General features: G+C 37.5%; 2 protein-coding genes across 7 annotated transcripts in view; both read right to left on the bottom strand.

Moving 5' to 3' along the window:
• The window catches only part of WASHC3 (WASH complex subunit 3), a 50,938-nt gene extending 44,186 nt beyond the window's left edge, over window positions 1-6,752 (bottom strand). For 2 of the 3 annotated variants that reach the window (XM_025881395.2, XM_073900409.1), the window contains exons 1-2: window positions 6,595-6,752; window positions 5,867-5,965 (exon numbers count right to left, since the gene is read on the bottom strand). In XM_025881395.2, coding sequence (XP_025737180.1) covers window positions 5,867-5,965; window positions 6,595-6,645 — 150 coding nt within the window. In that variant the 5' untranslated portion in view covers window positions 6,646-6,752. The remainder of the gene's footprint in view (window positions 1-5,866; window positions 5,966-6,594) is intronic. The other variant, XM_025881394.2, reaches the window with a different exon arrangement.
• Window positions 6,753-18,719: 11,967 nt separating this feature from the next.
• NUP37 (nucleoporin 37) overlaps window positions 18,720-20,196 on the bottom strand; it is a 42,263-nt gene continuing 40,786 nt past the window's right edge. For 3 of the 4 annotated variants that reach the window (XM_025882425.2, XM_025882426.2, XM_025882428.2), the window contains exons 9-10: window positions 19,493-19,586; window positions 18,720-18,986 (exon numbers count right to left, since the gene is read on the bottom strand). In XM_025882425.2, the coding sequence (XP_025738210.1) occupies window positions 18,873-18,986; window positions 19,493-19,586 (208 nt within the window). In that variant the 3' untranslated portion in view covers window positions 18,720-18,872. The remainder of the gene's footprint in view (window positions 18,987-19,492; window positions 19,587-20,196) is intronic. The other variant, XM_073900408.1, reaches the window with a different exon arrangement.

Here is a 20,196-nt window from a genome sequence, read left to right as displayed (position 1 = left end):
TCACAAAGACTAAGATGCTACTGTGCTAAAAAAAGGAATCAAATTATTCTGATCTAATTTTCTAAAATACATGTTTATCTGGAATTATTTTTAAAAAATTTTCAGGGTTAGATCATAAAACTAAATTGTCCTTAAATGGGTACTCAAATATTCACACAGGATAGGTTAAGGATTTTAATACAAGACTTGGCAAATAAGCAAATAATGATGAAAATGTTTATTTGGAAAACTACTTGTTGATAAGGAAGACTAAAGAGGCTTGGAAAAAAGGTTAGACTTTCTAGAGCAGTAATTCTCAATTTTTTTGGATACAGATTTTTCTAGTATATCACCCTTTTGCTTTGGCATTCATTTTACCCATTCTCATCTATGATTATCAAAATCTCACCAAAATGAAATGACCTGCTTTTTTTAAGATTACATGAATGATTTATTCATGCAAGACATTAACACTGATCTAAATGTCAATATATTTTAATTTATAATAATTTATTTCAATATCTTTGATATCTAATCTAATAACTATAATAGTGAAATATAAGGAAACAGGGAAATATAATAGTGAAATATAAGTGATTTTTGTTGACTAAATTTTTTAAAGATTTTATTTATTTATTTATTTATTTATTTATTTATTTATTGCATGTGAGTGAGGGTAGGGACAGAGGGAGAGGGAGAGAGAGAATCTCAAGCAGACTCCACAATGAGCGTGGAGTCGGACACGGGGCTCCATCCCACCACCCTGAGATCACGACCTGAGCAAAAAACAAGAGTCAGACACTTAACTGACTGAGCCACCCAGGTGCCCCTTTGCTGACTAAATTTAAAGAAAATGTGAAATTGAAGTTAGAGGTAAATAAAAATAAAAATAGAGGTTTTTTTCCCCTATCCAAGCTCAAGTACCCCAAGCTTACAACCAGGATATAATTGATTTTCTCGAAATCAGATCAACAAAAGGCTTTTCCTCCTGGCTAGGGAAGATTTTTGTTGTGGATAAATCATATTATTTTATTATCCAAAAAGGTGTTATCCATCTTCTCTAAGGCTGGATTTTGAGTCTAAAATATTAAACATGTTAAATATATTATCTGGATTATATAATTTAACACTTTTTAAAAAATATTTTATTTATTTGACAGAGAGAGGCTCAGCGAGAGAGGGAACACAAGCAGGGGGAGTGGGAGAGGGAGAAGCAGGCTTCCCGCTGAGCAGGGAGCCAGATGTGGAGCTCGATCCCAGGACCCTGGGATCATGACCTGAGCCGAAGGCAGCTGCTTAACTGAGCCCCCCAGGTGCCCCTAATTTAACATTTTAATATAGGACATATTACTATATCACAATTTTGAGGTCTTTAAAGTACGTAATTGGTATCTTTTGCAATCCTACACATTTTATTTTATGCATTTAAAAATATTAATTTCATTTCATTGGACAGCCAAAGGATCCATGGCAAAATTAAAAACCTCTCTTTTCTTCTTTTTTAAGATTTATTTTTTTAATTTATTTGAGAAAGAGAGAGAGAGAGCATCCAGCGAGGGGCAGAAGGAGAGAAACTCAGACTCTGTGCTGAGCAAGGAACCTGATGTGGGGCTCGATCCCAGGACCTGGAGATCACAACCCAAGCTGAAGGTAGACACTTTACTGACTAAGCCACCCAGGTGCCCCAAGAACCTCTGCTTTTCAAAAATAATTCAGCATAATGAATATTTTTTGGGTCTATTCCCATGTAATTACTGCTATAACATACATAAATACATATTCTTTAGAAAGCCATTGTTACTTGACAAAAGTATACCTGGCTTCATTTTTGGGCTGTTGAAATTCATTTCTAAGATTTTTATGCCTCCTGCGTTTTCCCTCTACAACTCCAACCACTCAACCTTGGCTTTGTTGACATTTTGGGCTGGATAATTCTTTGTTGTAAGGGGCTTCCTGTGCACCGTAGGATATTTAGTAGAATCTCTGACATCTGCCCCACTAAAAACACCTCTAGATATCGCCAAATCTTCCCTGGTTGAGAACCACTGCTTAAAGTGTAGATGACTACGGATACAAGTAACATGATCAATGATAGTAACAGTCCCCACCTCAGAAAGTTCTAGCAGAAAGAGGAAATTGAAAGATAACAGTCTTTCCCATCTACTTAACCATCCTCTTATCTTTGTAAGGATTTAAAGCAAACCTGAAATACCTTGGTTTGGGACAATAAGGGAATTTGCAAGGTACCTGAAGTTTGCCAGATAAGCTGAAAATTTCTTGATTTATCACCCACCTATTTCTAAGGCAGTGCATTTTATTAAAGTGAAAAAGAAGATGAAAGGAAGAAATATGGAGTTAATAGTTGAACATGGAAACAAAAATAAAACACTGTGGCTTTTCAGGTTTGTAAAATATCCAGTTTGCATATCCAATTCTCTAAAAGAGAAACAACATTTTAAAATAATGGATCCCTTGGTATATCACACTGGGTTGAATATGTCTTATAAGCCAGAAAGGGAAGCAATCAATGCTTTTATTAATCTTCATCTGACACTTAAGCCCAGCAGTTGTAAAAGTTGTAAAAGCAGTTGTAAAAGTTGTAGCAGTAAATATAGTTTTAAGCAAGATTATTTGGTTGAAGGTGAAGCCCAATGGTGGGCTTAAAAATTCGATGCAGAAGATAAGCACTATAAAATTTTTTGGGTTATATGAGTATTCTCATTATTTTTTCCTTTTCTTAAAAAATTTAGAAAAAAGAAAGAGTTTGGAATATTTAAAAAATTATTAAAAACTCCCTACTCTAGGCATGTCACAAGTCTGAGTCAAAATAACACATGTGATTGCCCCGTTTATAGAATACCTCTGACTTTAAAAATCATTATAAGGTTTAATTTCTGCTCAGTTTTATCTGTAATATGCATAGAACTTGCATTACACTCCTCACCCCATCCCGTTTTAAATTTGCAGACCCAATGGACCACCATAAGATTTTTCTGATTAGGGCCAGAATAGAAATGCTTACTGGGGATTTGTGAAGGAAGAACTTTGTAACTTGGGTCTGATTCAACTACTTTCCTTTCTGTCTTCCAATCTTTCTTCCTATCCTGGTTCTAGTCATTAGAAGAGTTACAAAGTACCCTCGTATCCAGAAAGTTTTTTAAAAAGTTAAGTGCTTCACTTTTCTTTTTATTAGAGAACTCTAAAACTAGTATTAGTGATGAAGAAAGAGCCCCAACCATTTGTTTCAAATTTACTTCCAGGTTGAGTTTAGCTGTGACTGAAGTTGTTATAGTTTGGGTTTGGTTCAAAGCGGATAATGTGAAAAACAAAAAAACAAAACAAAACAAAAAAACCCCAGGTTTTTTCTTTTCCCCCAGTTCACTTCCAATTTAAAAAATAACATCTGAGTTTCCTTTTTTGCTGAGGGATACATAGTCATTTTGGCTCTTGTTTAAGGCTTTAGCTAAACAAGGACTGCAGGTCTAATAGGTGCTATTAACAAATAACAACCCATTTTGAAAAATCACATTGATCTTAGAGAGAAAAAAAAGGCACTTGATGTTTGAATACATATATTATATCTTTGGAATTTATCGTATCAAAGACATCAAATGGATATGGCATACCAAAGAGAATACAAATCTAAAAAATAAATTTTGAAATAGCTCATTGCAGTCTCTCAACTGAAAATGATGTAAACGTGCCTCTTGCCCAGATCAGAAGGTGCGATATTAACAGAAGAGTGAAACCTTTCTGGTTTTTCCAGTTACTAGATCAGAGCTGGAACCCCAACTCTGTTACTTTCTGTGTGAGTGTGGGCAAGTAAGAATAGTGATTGCAGCTATAAATACTATGCACACAAATATATGTTGACTGAATAAGGACTAAGCAAATAATTTAAATCTCTCTACATCTTAATTTCTGTATTTCTGAAAAATAGAAAATTAGACCTCTCTCAAAGGGCTGGGCTGTGATGACTGAATACATGTAGAGCACTTAGCACAACGCCTAGCACAGAATAAGCACACAATAAATATTATTGTCATCACAGCAAGCAAATAGTCTACAACTGACATAAATATCCAAACTGCTAAAATATGAATTGTAAATAATGAGTTAGAGTTAACTCCAGACTACCATCCATTAAGGAGATAATGAGTTACAGTCAACCCTAGACTATCATCCATTAAGGAGAAAAAGGCAATAAACTACCTTTAAACTTCATGGGTTTTGGTCAACAAACTTTTCTCTAGGGTTCAAGGAAGAGCTAGGGAATAGTGATACACTCAAAACAGTTAAGGGCAAGTTGAGAGAGAAACAGAAGGGGGGTTTGAATCAGGTGGCTTTGATAATGCATAAGCAATCAATAAACAAGAGAGGATTATTGTTGTATTTGATCTAGTCTTCAGTAAATAGCACTCACTTCCCAGGCAGTGAAAATTATTAAGCACCACAAAGGTGAGGGGCTACCCCTGCCTCAGGGCAGCTTAATGGAGCTGCTTTCATAGGTGTGTTTGCTGGTTATTGTTTTATTTTTTTAACCTGGTGATGAAGAGTATGGAGATGGGAGTATTTGCTCCTCTTTGCTAACAATCCTTGAATTGACTCTCTCCACCCTACCTACCTTGGTATAAAAAGTGAAGGAATAATTCCAGTAATCCTTGGTTTACTGCTAGTCAGTCATTTCTAGATCCCATTTAGAGAGGCACTGGTATGAGATAAAACTCATGGAAGCAAGCACCTAGCCTCTGAGCCTCTTAGATGAAATATATTGAACTGAATTCCTTATTTTATCAATTATCGTATCATATTTCACTTTTGTTTTAGTGAGAAGGCAGACGAGATTTGGACTAGAGACGGCTAATTAGACAAAAATAACAGATGTTACACAAATGGGAAACAGTTTTCCTGTCTCCATGCAATTTTTTACATCTCACAAAAACTACTTGCTAAAACTATACCTTAAAAATAAAACAGAATGAATTAAATATTGTTTTTATTGACTCACTTGTGAATGATCTCATTTTATTCCTCTTTCTCCTTTCTTAAACCCAATTTCAACCCATTATTCTATTTCTTCCCTATTCTCTTTTTTGGCTTTTTAAGAAAAAAAACAGGGGTCTCTGAATCTGGTACCTAATCCTTAACTAGTCATTTGCTCACAGTATTTATATTATTTTCATAATGATATTTGATACTAACATTATGTTTCAAGGCTACTTCCCCAACCACCTTATGGATCAAGGAATGTTAAATACTTTTTTTACAGATTTCCTTCCTTCCTTCCTTCCTTCCTTCCTTCCTTCCTTCCTTCCTTCCTCCCTTCCTTCCCTTCCTTCCCTTCCTTCCCTTCCTTCCCTTCCTTCCTTCCTCCCTCCCGCAGAGGGAGAAGCAGACTCCCCACTGAGCAGGGAGCCCAATGTGGGGATTGATCCCAGAACCCCAGGATCATGACTTGAGCCAAAGGCAGATACTTAACTGGCTGAGCCACCTAGACACCCCAATAATTTCAATATAAATTGAAAACAATGTGTACTTAAAAATGTAGGTCTTTGGGGGGAAAATGTAAATCTTTGGGGTAAGAGAAACAAATTTCAAAGTAAAGAAATGTTTTCGACTGTGAAATCTTGGAATTCCTTTTGCTCTCTGTCACATAAGCCTTAGTGAACTATCTCACAAAGGCCTCTAAAAACTAATTCAGCAGAGGTGGGATGCAAGATTGATGGTATAGAATCGAGGAAGATATAAGGTATGCTAACACAATAACTGGATGACAAGAGGTGATGGTAAGAATTAGGGAGATTGTAATTCTTGTTTTACTCATTTGCCACCTTTAAAAGTGCAAGATGATTTCTAGGCTACTCATTAAGCCAGTATCCAGACCTACCTCCTCACAAACTGTAGAAAAGCGGTTGAGGAACTGTACAGTGTGCACCACAAACTGGTTTAGAAATGCCACCGTTCTTTTCTGTTGAATAGCTGGCACCTGTGTTATGTAAAAACAAACATGATTTGTACAGGATAAAGTACCCCGTGCAAACGCTTTGACATCAGTTTTATATATGTACATACATATCGTTCTCTCTCTATATATATATATTTATATATCCCTTTGACATATAGTAACAGGGCATTTTGCTATGTTATAGGAGTTACTCGAAGTACTACAAATAGTCACTAACTTATTTTCCTAAACTGTGGGAGTGGGGTGTCCGATATGACATAAGTTGCAAAGTTTGAGAAAGGGCTTTGGATTCACAAGTGTGAACTTTAGCAGGTAAAGGCAACACACATAAACACACAAAAAACTTGGGGACTAAATAAAAGAGGTGGGGTTAGAGGTCGTAACCTGCCCCTGTCGCCATCGTGTAACCCGTGTGTAGAGCGACTCCTAACACGGGAAGCGAAGGCTGGGAAAGGCACACCACCCCCTTAGACGGATCAGGAGGGACCCCTTTTTAAAGTGAACTGTGGGACTCTACACCCCGAGAGCGGGACCAGAAAGGCCCGGCGCCAGGGACAGAGTTGGATATGGAGAGATGGGGTGTCCCTGGGAACCGAGCGTCCCCCATCCTCCTCCCAGGTCGCCTAATTTCAACTAGGTCTTTTACAAACCTTGGTCAGGTCTATGCCTGACCCCATGAGAGGAAGCCCGTCCTCATCCATCTCCTCAGCGGGCGGGGAGACCCAGGGCTCACCCACGAACCCCTCCCAGACAGGGCCCGCCCAACCCGGTAATAATGTCCAAACACCTCCCCTAGTCCCCGCCTCCGACTCCCTTCCCACCGGAAGGAAACGCCTCCGCTCGCCAATCACTCGGCTGCTCCCGTAGAACCCGCCTCTTTGCACGGCATTCTGGGATTGGTAGTTCGTCTGGGTTGTGACGTCAGACGCAGAGGCGCGGGGTGGGGCAAGGCTGCAGTTTTAGCAGTAAAGTCTTAAAAAGGGGGCAAAAAAAAAAAAAAAGGAAACACTGAGTCCGGTTGAGGTTATCACTACTTACCCCTCTCTGTTATATAAATAGCTAAGTCATTCGTTAATAAAAAAATATATACATTTTTAAAATCCTAAGTGCCGGATACTCTCCTAGATCCTGTGGCAATACAAAGACTGAACTTGCTGCACTGAAGAGTTTTATGCCCTGGAGGAGACAAAACTTGTTTCGTAAGGACTTTTAAAATTTTGAAATAAAATGTCAAATGCTACAAGTGAGGCAAACGCCGATGGAAATGACATCCACTTAGATCATCAAAAAGGTACAACAGACACCTGACAGTACTTTGCATCAGGTATTTGAAGATCTTTGCTCACATTTTGACTGTGCAGCTTGATACCTGTAGGACCTAGGACAGCCACCAGACCAAAATTTGAACCCCTTCTATATACCAACCAAGATGCTTAGTATTGAAAAGATGGAGAATAGTCTCTGCCTTAAGAAAACTTACAGTTTAGGGCAGATATATTAGAGTCTAGAAGTGCCGCATCTAGACCGAGGTGCCAACAATACTGAGAAAGTTGTGCACTTGCACGCACGTGGGTGTGTATGCCCACATAAATGCAAATATACTACAGATAAAAGGTGCTTCTAAATCCTCCGAGAAAACCAGAGAAGGTAGCTTTTTACAGGTGCTTGAGTGGAGCTATGCAGGCAATTTGGGGTGGACTCTTCTACAAAGGCACAGAGGCATGAGTGTATGGTAGTAGGGGAAATGGAAAACTGCTTGATTCTGTTGAAGCAAAAAAATCCCAGAAATGGAGAATAGTAGGAGAGGAGTCAGAAGTAGACAGAACAGCTCATTAAGGGACTTTTATGCCACATTTGATACTATAGTCCATGTTTCTCTAAAGTGTGATCCATGAACCACCTGTATCAATTATTTGGGAGTGGGCAGTACTTCTTAAAATGTATATTTCAGGGATTAATCTTAAACAGGACCTCTGGGGGTGAGCCTAGAAATCTGCACTTTACCCCCCCCCCCATTATTCTAAACTGAGAGGTTAGAAAGTTTGTTCTGTAGGTGATGGGAGCCATTAAAAATTCTGAGCAGGAGAGTGACACAATTCACTCTTTCATGACTTTCCTTTTATCTCTCTGGCCATTCATCTTTCCTTTGTCCCTTCTCATTTTCCCAGCCTCTGGTTTCCCACATTTATATATCTAAGCCAGATCTCACATTGGAAGCCAGTGTAGCTGAAGCAGAGTGAGCAAGGTAGGGGAATTCAAGGAGATGAAAGTTATGTGGGGGACAGATCATGGAGAGCTTTGTAGGCTATTGTAAGGACTTTGGAAAGATTTCAAGTAGAAGCATGATGGGAGCCACCGAAGAGCTTTAAGCAGGGGAGTGGCATGATCAGAATTGTATTTGAGGACATTCTATTTGGCACAAGGTGTGAGAGTGACATGAAGGTGGCAGGCAAGCCTGGAAAAGTTACATAGCTGTAACAGTCACCTTTTACTCCATTCTCCTTTACATTTAAACGTACATCAAGTTGTATGTTTTCTGGCTCCTACATAGCTTTTGAATCTATCTGTAACTCTCCATCTTTATGGCTACATCTCAAGTTCTAACATTCTCCAACGTTACTGCAATAACCTCTTCCCGCCTGCATCTTGTGTCCCTCCAGCCTAAACACATTGTATCCATATAGTGACTGTTTACAAAGACAAATCTGATTGTTACCCAGGATATAATTGTTTCTCATTTCCCTCAGTTTAATGTGCTCACAAGGCCCTCTGTATGGCTCGTGCTCACCTCTCACTATCCTCTCCATTTAACACCCTCCAAATGTCTTTAAATTCCTGAAACCAGGAATTGCTGTGGGGCTTAAACACCTTGTGTCCTTTGCCTGGAACAGTCTCCTTTGTTCCCTGACCACCCCTGCCTGCCTAACTCCTACTTAATGCTCATCTCCTTTATCCATGGTTTTCAAAGTTTGAATACAGTGTACTTGGAGGTAATTTTCTTTGTATTTATCCTTCTTGAAGTTTGCTGAGCTTCTCAGATCTGTGGTTTGATGTTTTAAATCAAGTTTTGAAAGGTTTCTTGGCCATTAGTTTTTCAAAAAAAATTTTGTCACTTTTTTTTTTCCTGGGACTCCAAGATACATGTATGTTTGATCGCTTGATACTGTCCACAGTTCTCATTTTTTTCTCCCTGTGTTTCAGAGTAGATAATTCTTATCAACCTATCTTAAACTCACTGATACTTTGTTTTCTAGTGTTCAATTTATTATGAAACTACTCATCCAATGAATTTTGATTTTAGACTTTTTAGTTTTAAAATGTCCATTTTTAGGAGTTTTTTCCTCCTAAAATTCCCTGTACCCTTCTTTTCCTTAGGATATATATATATATATATATATACATATATATACATATATATGTATATATATATAAAGCTACACTTGACCAGAGTCCCCAACTGGCCAGCTTAGCCTTTCTCTCCAGAGCCAGGAGAGGCTCCTGGGTGAGAGGAAAAAATAAAAAAACTAGACAGTCGCTTCATGGTTATGTATGGTTATCTATAAGTAGCAGGCATGCATAGATATAGAATTAAAGAAACATGAACTTCTCAGTTGCCCAGTTGACAAATTTTTTTTCAGTTGTTTGGTTTCTTAAAAAAAGACAAAATGCTAGATGTGATTTCTAGTTAACAGAAAGAAGAGTGGCAGTTTCTCTCTGCCTCCTGGGACCCTTGTTGATTACTGTTCATCAGTCATCCATAGCTCCTGACAGCAGTGCCATTCACAGTTTAATAACCAAATTTCCAGGACTACTAAAAACAATCTATACCTAGAAGTTTTGGCCAACTGCCAGAAGTCCTCTGAAGTATGTATTCCTTCCTCCAGGCTTTCATTGGAAATGATTACCAGATTTCATTTACTGTAGTGAATTTTGAAGGCAAAACAAATAGATTGTAATGAATACTGATTTCAAAGGGCAGAGATTATATGTATCACCCACATATATCCATTCAATAAAAAAATCTTAATGTTTCACAGTTAACTTTGTTTTCATTGCAGATTACTAGAAAATATTTAATTTTATCATGGGTAAGTTCTTAGGTAAGCAAAACAATGAGAATTGGGTTCCTATTTTTCTTTTGTATTTCTTCCTGCTCTGCTTCAGGATGAATAGTTAGAGGGGTGGGTGTTTCTTCGTAAGAGTGGGAAAATAAAATTAAATGTTCCCTATCCGTCCCCTCTGCCCTATCCCTTATGAGTGATACAAATTGTCTATTTGGACTTGGCTAAGTGAAGGAATTCTAGCCTACAGATTTCATTTGTGTTAAGAATTTGATGCCTCAGCTACTTCTTTTAATTGTTCTGCCTTTTCAAACTTTCAGACTCAGAAAGTTGGGTTATAGGCTTATATCCTATATGCAGGACATTGGATTCTTCTCTGGAAAGCTTACTACCTTAAGAGATCTAAAGATATTTGGTTAGGGGGTCCCCAGTAAAACAGCACATAGCCTAATGATGATCCTGCTTTCTTTGAGGGGACTTGGGTAGGGGGGAAGCTCTCACTGTTGCATTTGTACCCACCAGTTTTAATTTATGGAGGTGACTAATTGATGACAGAATGTAATGCTAGAGAGTTTATTACACATTTCCCAAGAGAAGGGGGCACACCATGCCACACAGGGCCACAGGGAAAACACCAGATTTTGGTAAGGAGGCAGACAGAAGCAGGAGCTGGGGTAAGGCACAGGCCAGAATCTTTATTGGGGTGTCTGCGGGAAAAGCAAGGTAGGGCAGGGGAAACAATTTAAAGACTGGCTGGTGTGAATGATTCTGGTGAGCTCTGAGACATAGGAGCTGTCCCTAGCTGTCTGTACCTAGCCCTGAGTTGACATAGGACAGGGGAAATATTGGCTTGGTGTATGAAAGTTAGATAAGTAAATAGTTGGGGTTAATGGACTCCAGACTGGTTGGTTTGCATATGAAAAAATGTACTTCCAAGTAAGTTGTTTCACTATTTTTAGGAATTAGCTAGTCATGGAAGAGGTGGTTTCTCTTAAGATCTATAAGGCCACAAATTCCAGAGCTTCAAGAATACAGAAAAATATATATCTAATATAATTGGCCCTGTGATGAATGGATGCTAAAAAGACAAATACAGAATCTAAGAAAAGTGAGAATACTCACCTTTCAGTATGTGGATTCCAGGTAATAGTTTCAGCAAGGCACCTCACTTCTGAGTCTAGAGTCTCATACAATATCTGAAGTGATCAGAGGGGAAGGAGCAGCTGTCTGGCTATGCAAGTAGGGGGAGGGTATTTGGAAGGGGGCATGTCTAATTACTACTCATCTACACTTTCAATCAAACCTCCTATTTTATTTTTTTTTAAGATTTTATTTATTCAAGAGAGACAGAGGGAGAGAGAGAGACAGAGAGAGAGAAGCAGAGGGAGAAGCAGGCTCCCAAGGAGCAGGGAGCCCGATACGGGACTCGATTCCAGGACCCTGGGATCATGACCTGAGCCGAAGGCAGACGCTTAACCATCTGAGCCACCCAGGCACTCAAACCTCCTATTTTAGTAAGCCCTGAAGCACTGCACCCCCCTTCAGAGGAACTGATGCCCCAAGAATTCGAAGTGTCTTAACTTCCCTGCCTTAGAAGATGATGCCACTTCTCTTCTTTCAATCCTTACAACACTCATTGCTTTCATTACTCATTGATACCTAGGCACATGCTATGATTATCTTTTTGTGACCATGTGATATTGCCAACCTCTGTAATTTCTTTGAGATCAGAGGCCAGTTTCCATTTCTTTATATTGCCTTAATCTAAGAGCCATGCACATGTTAGTTAACATCTGCTTACTTTTAAGTTAAGAATTTATTATATAAGGGGCGCCTGGGTGGCTCAGTTGTTAAGCGTCTGCCTTCGGTCATGATCCCGGGGTCCTGGGATTGAGCCCCGCATCGGGCTCCCTGCTCAGCAGGAAGCCTGCTTCTCCCTCTCCCACTCCCCCTGCTTGTGCTCTTCTCTCGCTGTCTCTCGCTTAATAAATAAATAAAAAAATCTTTAAAAAAAAAGAATTTATTGTATAAGTGAAATATTTATCATGGAAAACTTAAAAGAAAAAAGCATAGGAGGGAAAAATGTCACCCACAGTCACTCTTTTTAGAAGTAACCATTACAATTTTGTATTGCCAAGGTCTTTCATCTTGAATTTACTAAGTCAAATTTTTTTCCTCATTGGTGGGGGGTATACATGAGTAGGTCTCAGTCATGAGTCTTTGCTTAGATTTGTACACCTTTTATAGCACTCTGTCCTCTTCACAGAACCCTCTCCATTTATTAAAAAAAAAAAAAGCAGATGATGCCACTATCAGCTGCTTCTAATTAACCTCCCCTGGCTGTTTCAGTAAATGACTCAGCACCTGGACTTCTTAAAGTGGTCAGGTTATTTTGAATCACAACCACATAAAGTCACTTAACACTACTCTGGAAGTTCAACATCAACATTTCTTCCTGTTGCCTTGTTTCTAGAGTCCAAAATGATCATGTTAGAACCTTTGCTATTATCCTTTAAAAAATGTGCCAGAAGGTATGAGCTAGTCAGTCTAGAAAAGTGGTTCACAATAGTTTCCAGTAGAGAAGCCCTTTTTAATAGAAAAAAATTTTGAGGAACCCCAGATGATTGTGGCTGGATATTTAATATCCATTCAGTGAATATATACACACTGTTGAGGATTTAAAATAGGAATATTAAATGGAAATGGGTGAACTATATTGGAAAATCCAATTTAAAATCCCAGATTTTCATTCAAAATAGCATTTCACTTGCTTTTATTTTCCAGGCTAGGTTCTATTAGTTTTCCTATTAATACACCCTACCTTAGAAAGTCTTGTCTCATATATCACATAGGCAGGAATTGTTATTCTGGCTTTCATTTGCACTCCAGGGCCAAACCTGGGAGTCACATAATAAATATCAAGATGACAAGCACACCGGGGTGCCTGGGTGGCTCAGTTGGTTAAGCAACTGCCTTCGGCTCGGGTCATGATCCTGGAGTCTGGGGATTGAGTCCCGCATCGGGCTCCCTGCTCAGCAGGGAGTCTGCTTCTCCCTCTGACCCTCTTCCCTCTCATGCTCTCTATCTCTCATTCTCTCTCAAATAAGTAAAAAAAATCTTTAAAAAAAAAAAGATGACAAGCACACCTTGATGTACCTGGGACCTTTTTAACCCTCTCAAGATTTCTGAATGAAATCTTCAAAAGCCACTCTTGCTGAATTGGAGAAGGGTTCATTGGCAGACGCATTCTTCCCACTACCTGTAAATGGTGTTTTGGGGGAGGAAGAGGCTGTTGGCAAAACACATGAAATCAACGTCTGCTAGAATTGTGTGGGCAAGTTTGATTTTTGGGGCTGTTTATATTATCTCAAAAACCCAGGAGATTATGGCTTCAAAGGTAAAAGAAGATTCTGATAGTGGTAATAATGAATATAATATTGAGAAACCCTTGCAATAATTCCATACTCTTCCATTTGCCATCAACATGTTGGGAAGCAACGACCCAGGGTTTTGTAAAGATTATATACACTTATGAACATATCTTAGTTATTGTGGCAGGTGGGTGGAATGATGGGGAAAAGACGTCAAAAACACTGACAAAATCTAGAATTACTCCATGGACTTGGGGTCTAATGTATTTGTGGGTGAGTCCAGGGTGGGGTGAGACCTCTAAGCAGCTATATATATGACCATGTCCGTACTTGCTCAAAATAAAGTGCCAGGGAAGTCTTACTAGAGTTCTGTACATTTCAAGTGAGGGATACTCCCACAGATTTCTCCTAGGTACAGGCAATTGGGAGAAAAATGCCCTATTAGCTGTTCACAATAGCTTGAGGCACTAGTGTGCAACTATTGTGAGAATCAGCTCTACATAACATTTGGCAAAGTATTTTAAATTCCAGAGTCTAAACCTTAATGAAAAAAACCCACATTTTTTTGGTGGTCTGAAAACCAAATGAGCTATTATACAATAATTACTATAAAATATACCCAAGTTATTTTATCTGTAATGAACACCTAGATTTCATTAATACAAGTGGACGAAAGAACTAGCAATTAACCAAAGAAACATTAATTAAGAAAAGATCATAGAAAGAAGTTCTTTAAAAAATAACTTCTATTGGTCCGGTTTAAACTAATGTCCACTAACAAAGTCATTTCTTACAGTTATAGTCTAAGTGAAAATGAACCAAAATGAACTAATTTGTTTAGACAGCCTCCACCTTCTTTATCACTGTGGCATAATTTATGACTAGTTGCTTCTGGCTTAGAGGTTAGTTGTCTGGGGCTTATTTCCTTTATACCCTGTCTCAAAAATAGAGATTTCCTAAAACAGCATTAGAAAGCTCTTGAGATGGTTGCAGAGATTAACCATAATTTTGGCCAGAGTCTAATCTTGTCTGGATTTGGCTCAGTAATAGGACAACAGCTGTGTTTATGAGAAAGATCAAAGTTTTGTGTTTAACCATTAGAAGCAAAGATACCAGCAGCATTTATTGTCTTTTACTATAAAGAAAGGAAACAGGCACTCAACTCAATCTAGCACTAAAAATGCAGTTGGCAGAAATGCTTATTTCATACATCTTTAAATCTTTTGGGTTACTCAGTGTTTGCAAAGGCTGAGAAACCTGGTGTCCTCTCCTTTTACTTACCGTTGTTCTTAGGGATTTTGTAAGCTTACATAAATGTTACAAGTCCCAAGGTAAGAGTATTCTGTTGAAAATTAGTTGAGAAGACAAACAGCAATATAACAAACACATAAATTAAACAGAAATAAGCCGATCCAGAGAAATTCCCAGGCAAATATAACTTGATCCTACATACAGGCAACAATTGTTTTTACTAAGGTAGTTCAAAGAACAGCTGAAAAAGTCAGAAAGGAGATTCAGTGCTTTTGATTTCCCATGAAGTCTGTATCCATGCATGCAAAAGAAACTAGTTATGTTGAATCTGAGTAATGGATATGTCATCAAATGTGTATTTGTTTTTCCTTTTGTGAAATGAGATCTTCAAAGCTGATATCCTAATTATTTTGTTGTTACTGTGCTTAGTTAACAATGGTTGCTATAATTAAAGTCATGTTAACAACAACAAAAGAAAACTTCTACCTATGTTTTAAAAGGCATTATTTCTTTAAATGTATAATTAGAAATGAATGTTAGCTGTTTTGAAATTCTTTCCCAATGCCTGTTAAAATAAATGTTTTTGAATCAGCAAGGTGTTAGATTAAAGAAACAGAGTGTTCTCTCCTGTCCCTGTTACTGAGCACACCGACAGCTTGATAAAGATCTATTGGAACAGAATGTTGCTTCTGAGGACTTGACTATGCTCTCATGAGGAATATGTGGAAATGGACCATCATAATGGTGATTTTTACTTTGCACATTTTATTTGGGCTCAAAACTAAGGCTACTACTGGTATCATATAAAGTTGGGTTGAGTTTAAATTTTCGAGCTACAGAAAAACATGGGGAATAATCTGGAGCAAATACGTGTCCTCTCCTCAGAAATCAGTCTTGGGCACAATACTGTCTCATAACTTCCCAATCAGCATTTCTGGGATAATGTCAGATTTTGGACAATTACAAAAAACCAGACACAAATGTGCAAACCAGATTTCAATTTCTTCTTCACTGACATGAGATTTAAAACAGCAACAGGAACATTTCTAGGTCAGTGTCAATATGTAGTCACAAATTACCAAAGAAACAAATTGGAGTGCATGGGTGTGTGATTTTGTGTTTTGGCATGGGAGAGACATTGAAATATTCACAGTGTACAAGCCAAATCATAAAAATAAAATGGGACTTATGATCCCATCATTTTGAAAGAGGATTTAGTTCTGACATCTTGCAGATTTGTGATATCCTGACTTTTGCTTCAACAATCCTAAATAATATGAGTTTTAGAACATAACTTTTTCTTCCTTTCCACAATGTTTGTATGTGAAGCAATCCTCAGAGAAACTTATTTTCAACAGAAGAAAAACCCTCTTAGCCATACACAAACATGGAAAAACTAAAACTAACTAGGATACATATACATACACAAAAGCATAACTCATGTTATTTATCAGGAATTAGAAGTCATGACCAATAAAAACTCCCCATTAAAGATTGCTTCCTGTGTTAGTCTAATTTAAACAGTTTACTAAGAACAAAGTTTTCTAAGGAAAAAGAGTATCATTAAAGTAATTGAACATAGTAAAGTTTAACAAATGCTTACTCAGGATAGCCTGAATACCGCTCCTGAAGCTAAGAGGTAAAGATAGCCCTCTCATTTCTTGAGACTTTAGTGTCACTATAGTCACCATATTAATTCACAAATGAAACAATCATTTTCTCTCTTTAAGGACAACACTTCCTGCCTCTTGTTGGCATAAATCCACCAATTTAATACTTACATGACCACCATGGGTTATCTTTTCCCAGGACAGCTTCCCTTAACAGACAGTAGTCCTACTGGGTAATTTCTTCAGATAACTTATATTTGGATAAGGCCTCATTCCAGAGAACCCATTTCCTAAACACCCAAATACCCAAGGCCAAAATACCTTTTTAATCTCCATCCTTAATCATAACCCACTCAATTCCTAAGTCAACTTTCCTAAGTATAAGACAATTTTCAAATGCACTGGCTCAATCTGTCATCTCAATATGTATCCCTTACTTTTTTTTTTTTAAGATTTTAATTATTTATTTGACAGAGAGAGATAGCGACAGCAGGAACACAAGGGAGTGGGAGAGGGAGAAGCAGGCTTCCCGCTGAGCAGGGAGCCCGATGCGGGGCTCGATCCCAGGACCCTGGGATCATGACCTGAGCCGAAGGCAGACGATTAACGACTGAGCCACCAGGGGCCCTATCCCTTACTTTTGGGACACATCCTGAAATGATAAATTTTTACAAATTCTTTTGTCTATCCTGATGCTTTTAGGGTTCTCTGTCCCATCACAGAAATTGTTAAAATGAAATAAGTCCAAATTCCCTGCCCTTTGCCTCTTTAAGTTCCAATCTGCTTATGAAAGGGTAGAGGCAACTATTTCTACTATTTGGTAATAATATTTTATTGTGTCAAATAGTTGACTTGGAAATTGCTTATGCTATGCAATTTTTTCATCTGCACTATAAGCATGTAACAGTTTATAACCAAACATCTACATGATTATAAAATTTCATTGCATTAAAAAAAATTACCTGCAACATTTGTCTCTTAAAGCTAATTTTCTTGATTCCATTAGATATGTATTATAAGACAACTTATGAATAAAACACGATTAAAAAATACTCATTGGCATTCTTAATTAAAAATAACACTTAAATTCCTCAAAAATAAGAACTGTACATCTCTGAAATAAATTAATAATACCTACAAATCCCTGAACTGTGAGGCAGACCCATGTTAGGTATTTTTATTCACCTTAAGTTAATACTCACAATAACTCCATGAGACAGTGATTCCTATTTCCATTCTATAAGAGGAAATGCAGTTGCAGAGGGCATTAATTCACAGGGACACGGAGTTTGTAGGAATTAATTTTCCTCTATGCTTTATGGATAAACAGAACCATAATTTTATACTTTTCTGATTACATCACAATGTGTCACAAAAACATGGTATGGCTGCCTTGCATAATGATAATTTCAGTGATCTTGAGAGTCAGGTGAATACAGTTCTACTGCCACTAGGGGCCATCACAAGAACATTTCAGTTTCTTGGTAAAAATGGTGAGGATTCATAAAAGGCAGAGGCTGTCAAGATTAAATTATGATTCCTTTTTTCAAGGTAAGCTTTATCCCATACACCAGAAAGAACTTCTAAGAATGTTGAGATGTCTAGTCAAAAGAAATTGGCAGGGGCGCCTGGGTGGCTCAGTGGGTTAAGTGTCTGCCTTCAGCTCGGGTTATGATCCCAGGGTCCTGGGATCAAGCCCCACGTCGGACTCTCTGCTCAGTGGGAGACTGCTTCTCCCTCTGTCTGCGGCTTTGCCTACTTGTACGCGCTCTCTCTCGTCAAATAAATAAAATCTTAAAAAAAGATTTAAAAAACAAAACAAAACAAATTGGCATACAGTAAACAGGGTTGAGTAAATCAGTCACATTTTTAAGAAACTGAAAATCATTTTTTTTAAAGATTTTATTTATTTATTTATTTGAGAGAGAGAGAGAGAGAGAGAGAGAGAGAGCGAGCACAAGCAGGGGGAGTGGCAGGCAGAGGGAGAAGCAGGCTCCCTGCTGAGCATGGAGTCCAATGCGGGACTCAATCCCAGAACCCTGGGATCATGACCTGAGCCGAAGGCAGATGATTAACTGAGCCACCCAGGCATCCCTGAAAATCATTCTTTATATTAAATTGAATAATTTTTTATAATTACTGAGGAAGTTGTAAGACCCTTACACATACAGAATGCTAACAAAAATGGATACACCCACACATATACATTGAACCACTTCCAGAGTAACACTGAAAGAAAATACCTTTTCTTCCTTTTGTAAATGTTTGTGTCTCTGAGAATTAGGAAAACAGCATATATTTGAAGTATAGAGGACAGGATATACTTTGGATAATCCTGTGATAAAATCACAAATATATATGTTTCTCTAGTCATCTCTTTTCTAGAGCTGCTGAGTCAGTTATAGCCTTAAAAGATGATTTAAAAAAAATATGTATGTGTTATGCATGTACATATACACACATATAGAACAGAGCAAGAGAATGATTTTTCAAACCATTAACATTTTATTTAACAGAAGCAACAATTGGGACATTTCTAAAGCTTACCATATATTTGATATAAAAATAAGGAATTCTCCAAAATATGTATTAAAAATACAAAGTTTATGGATCTAAGGTACACAGAAAATTTGTTTTACATTTCAGTTACCCAAAACAATAGCTTGTGGTCTCCTCCAATTGCACACAGTGGCAGAGTTCTATGCCAGGAAAGGCCAGATCCGACGGCTACAGAACCAATGAGGACAGGCTACAAAATACGTGAAGAATTAAAGAAACTTAATAAATCACCAAAGTTAATAAGTAAAAACTACCCTTCAAAAATAAGAAATGCATTGATAAATTGTCTTTGGCTAACATAGAGGAAATAGAATGAAAAATATGCTCCCTCATAGGTGGAATACACATTATTTGTCTGCAGCTGGCTAGAATGAAGGATACATATAATCTATGAGTAACTGGTTTAGCTTAGACTCACACATTTTTGTAGCCTAAACCAAGCAAGCGAGTAAAATAATTATGTTTAAGTGAAGAAGGAAATAAAAAAGAAGTAAAATGCTTCTTACATGAATACTGGCAAAAAGGTCTGTTACCACTGGTGATTTAAACACCAAAAAATGCTTTCTCTTTCCAATTTAAGCAGATAAGACATTCACAAATGTCTTCAGTTACACATTACAGATTTGGGGGCTATGGGCAGAAGAGTAGAAAACACAAATTTAAAAACACATATGCCATAAAACAACTCCAAATTACCTGAGGGTGTCCTAAATGATGAATTTGAAACTGGCTTGCAATTTTGCCAGGATAACCAGTGGTTGCAAACAAGTTCTCATTAATTGTGGACCACCTAAGAAAAGACAAAAATACCCATAGTATCCTAGAGATAACTATGAACTTTTCTAAAACAATTTATTTCTTTTTGCACAAAACCAAAAATTTTGTAAGTCTAAATTTGTTAATACAGCTTTACAACTGGACTGGAAATTTCAGGGAAGTTAGCTATAAATATTTTCTCATTTTGTGAATATTTATTAAATGCTTGCAATGTGCTACTTTGTTAAGTTCCAAAGTTACACAAAGTTAGCAGTTCCTTTCTTATAACCAAAGGGCTGACAGTGTGGTGGGGGATATAAACATGGCATCAGACAAATATAAAATATTTCAGTGTAATACATTAAAAAAATCAATGTTCTTATTGACATTTGTGAGAAAATTAGTGACAAATTCATGCATTTAAACACCTAGAATATTTAGATATTTGAATATTTAAGTTTGAAGATATCCTAGACTTGAAATACCTTAAGTTAATGAAACAAAAAGTGTTAATATAGCTCCAGCGACATGCCTAGCACTATAATAAGTCAGTGGGGAAGATAAAAAAAGAAAGGATTCATTGATTAAAAAAAAAAAAGGCTAGAGTCTGGTTAATATTTTTATATGGGCAGACATTATTGGTT

The sequence above is a fragment of the Callorhinus ursinus genome, unplaced genomic scaffold, assembly GCF_003265705.2.
Source record: "Callorhinus ursinus isolate GAN/ISIS: 27379988/994484 unplaced genomic scaffold, GSC_fseal_2.0 scaffold14, whole genome shotgun sequence".
Lineage (NCBI taxonomy): Eukaryota > Metazoa > Chordata > Mammalia > Carnivora > Otariidae > Callorhinus > Callorhinus ursinus.
This window is presented reverse-complemented; position numbering and strand designations above follow the sequence as displayed.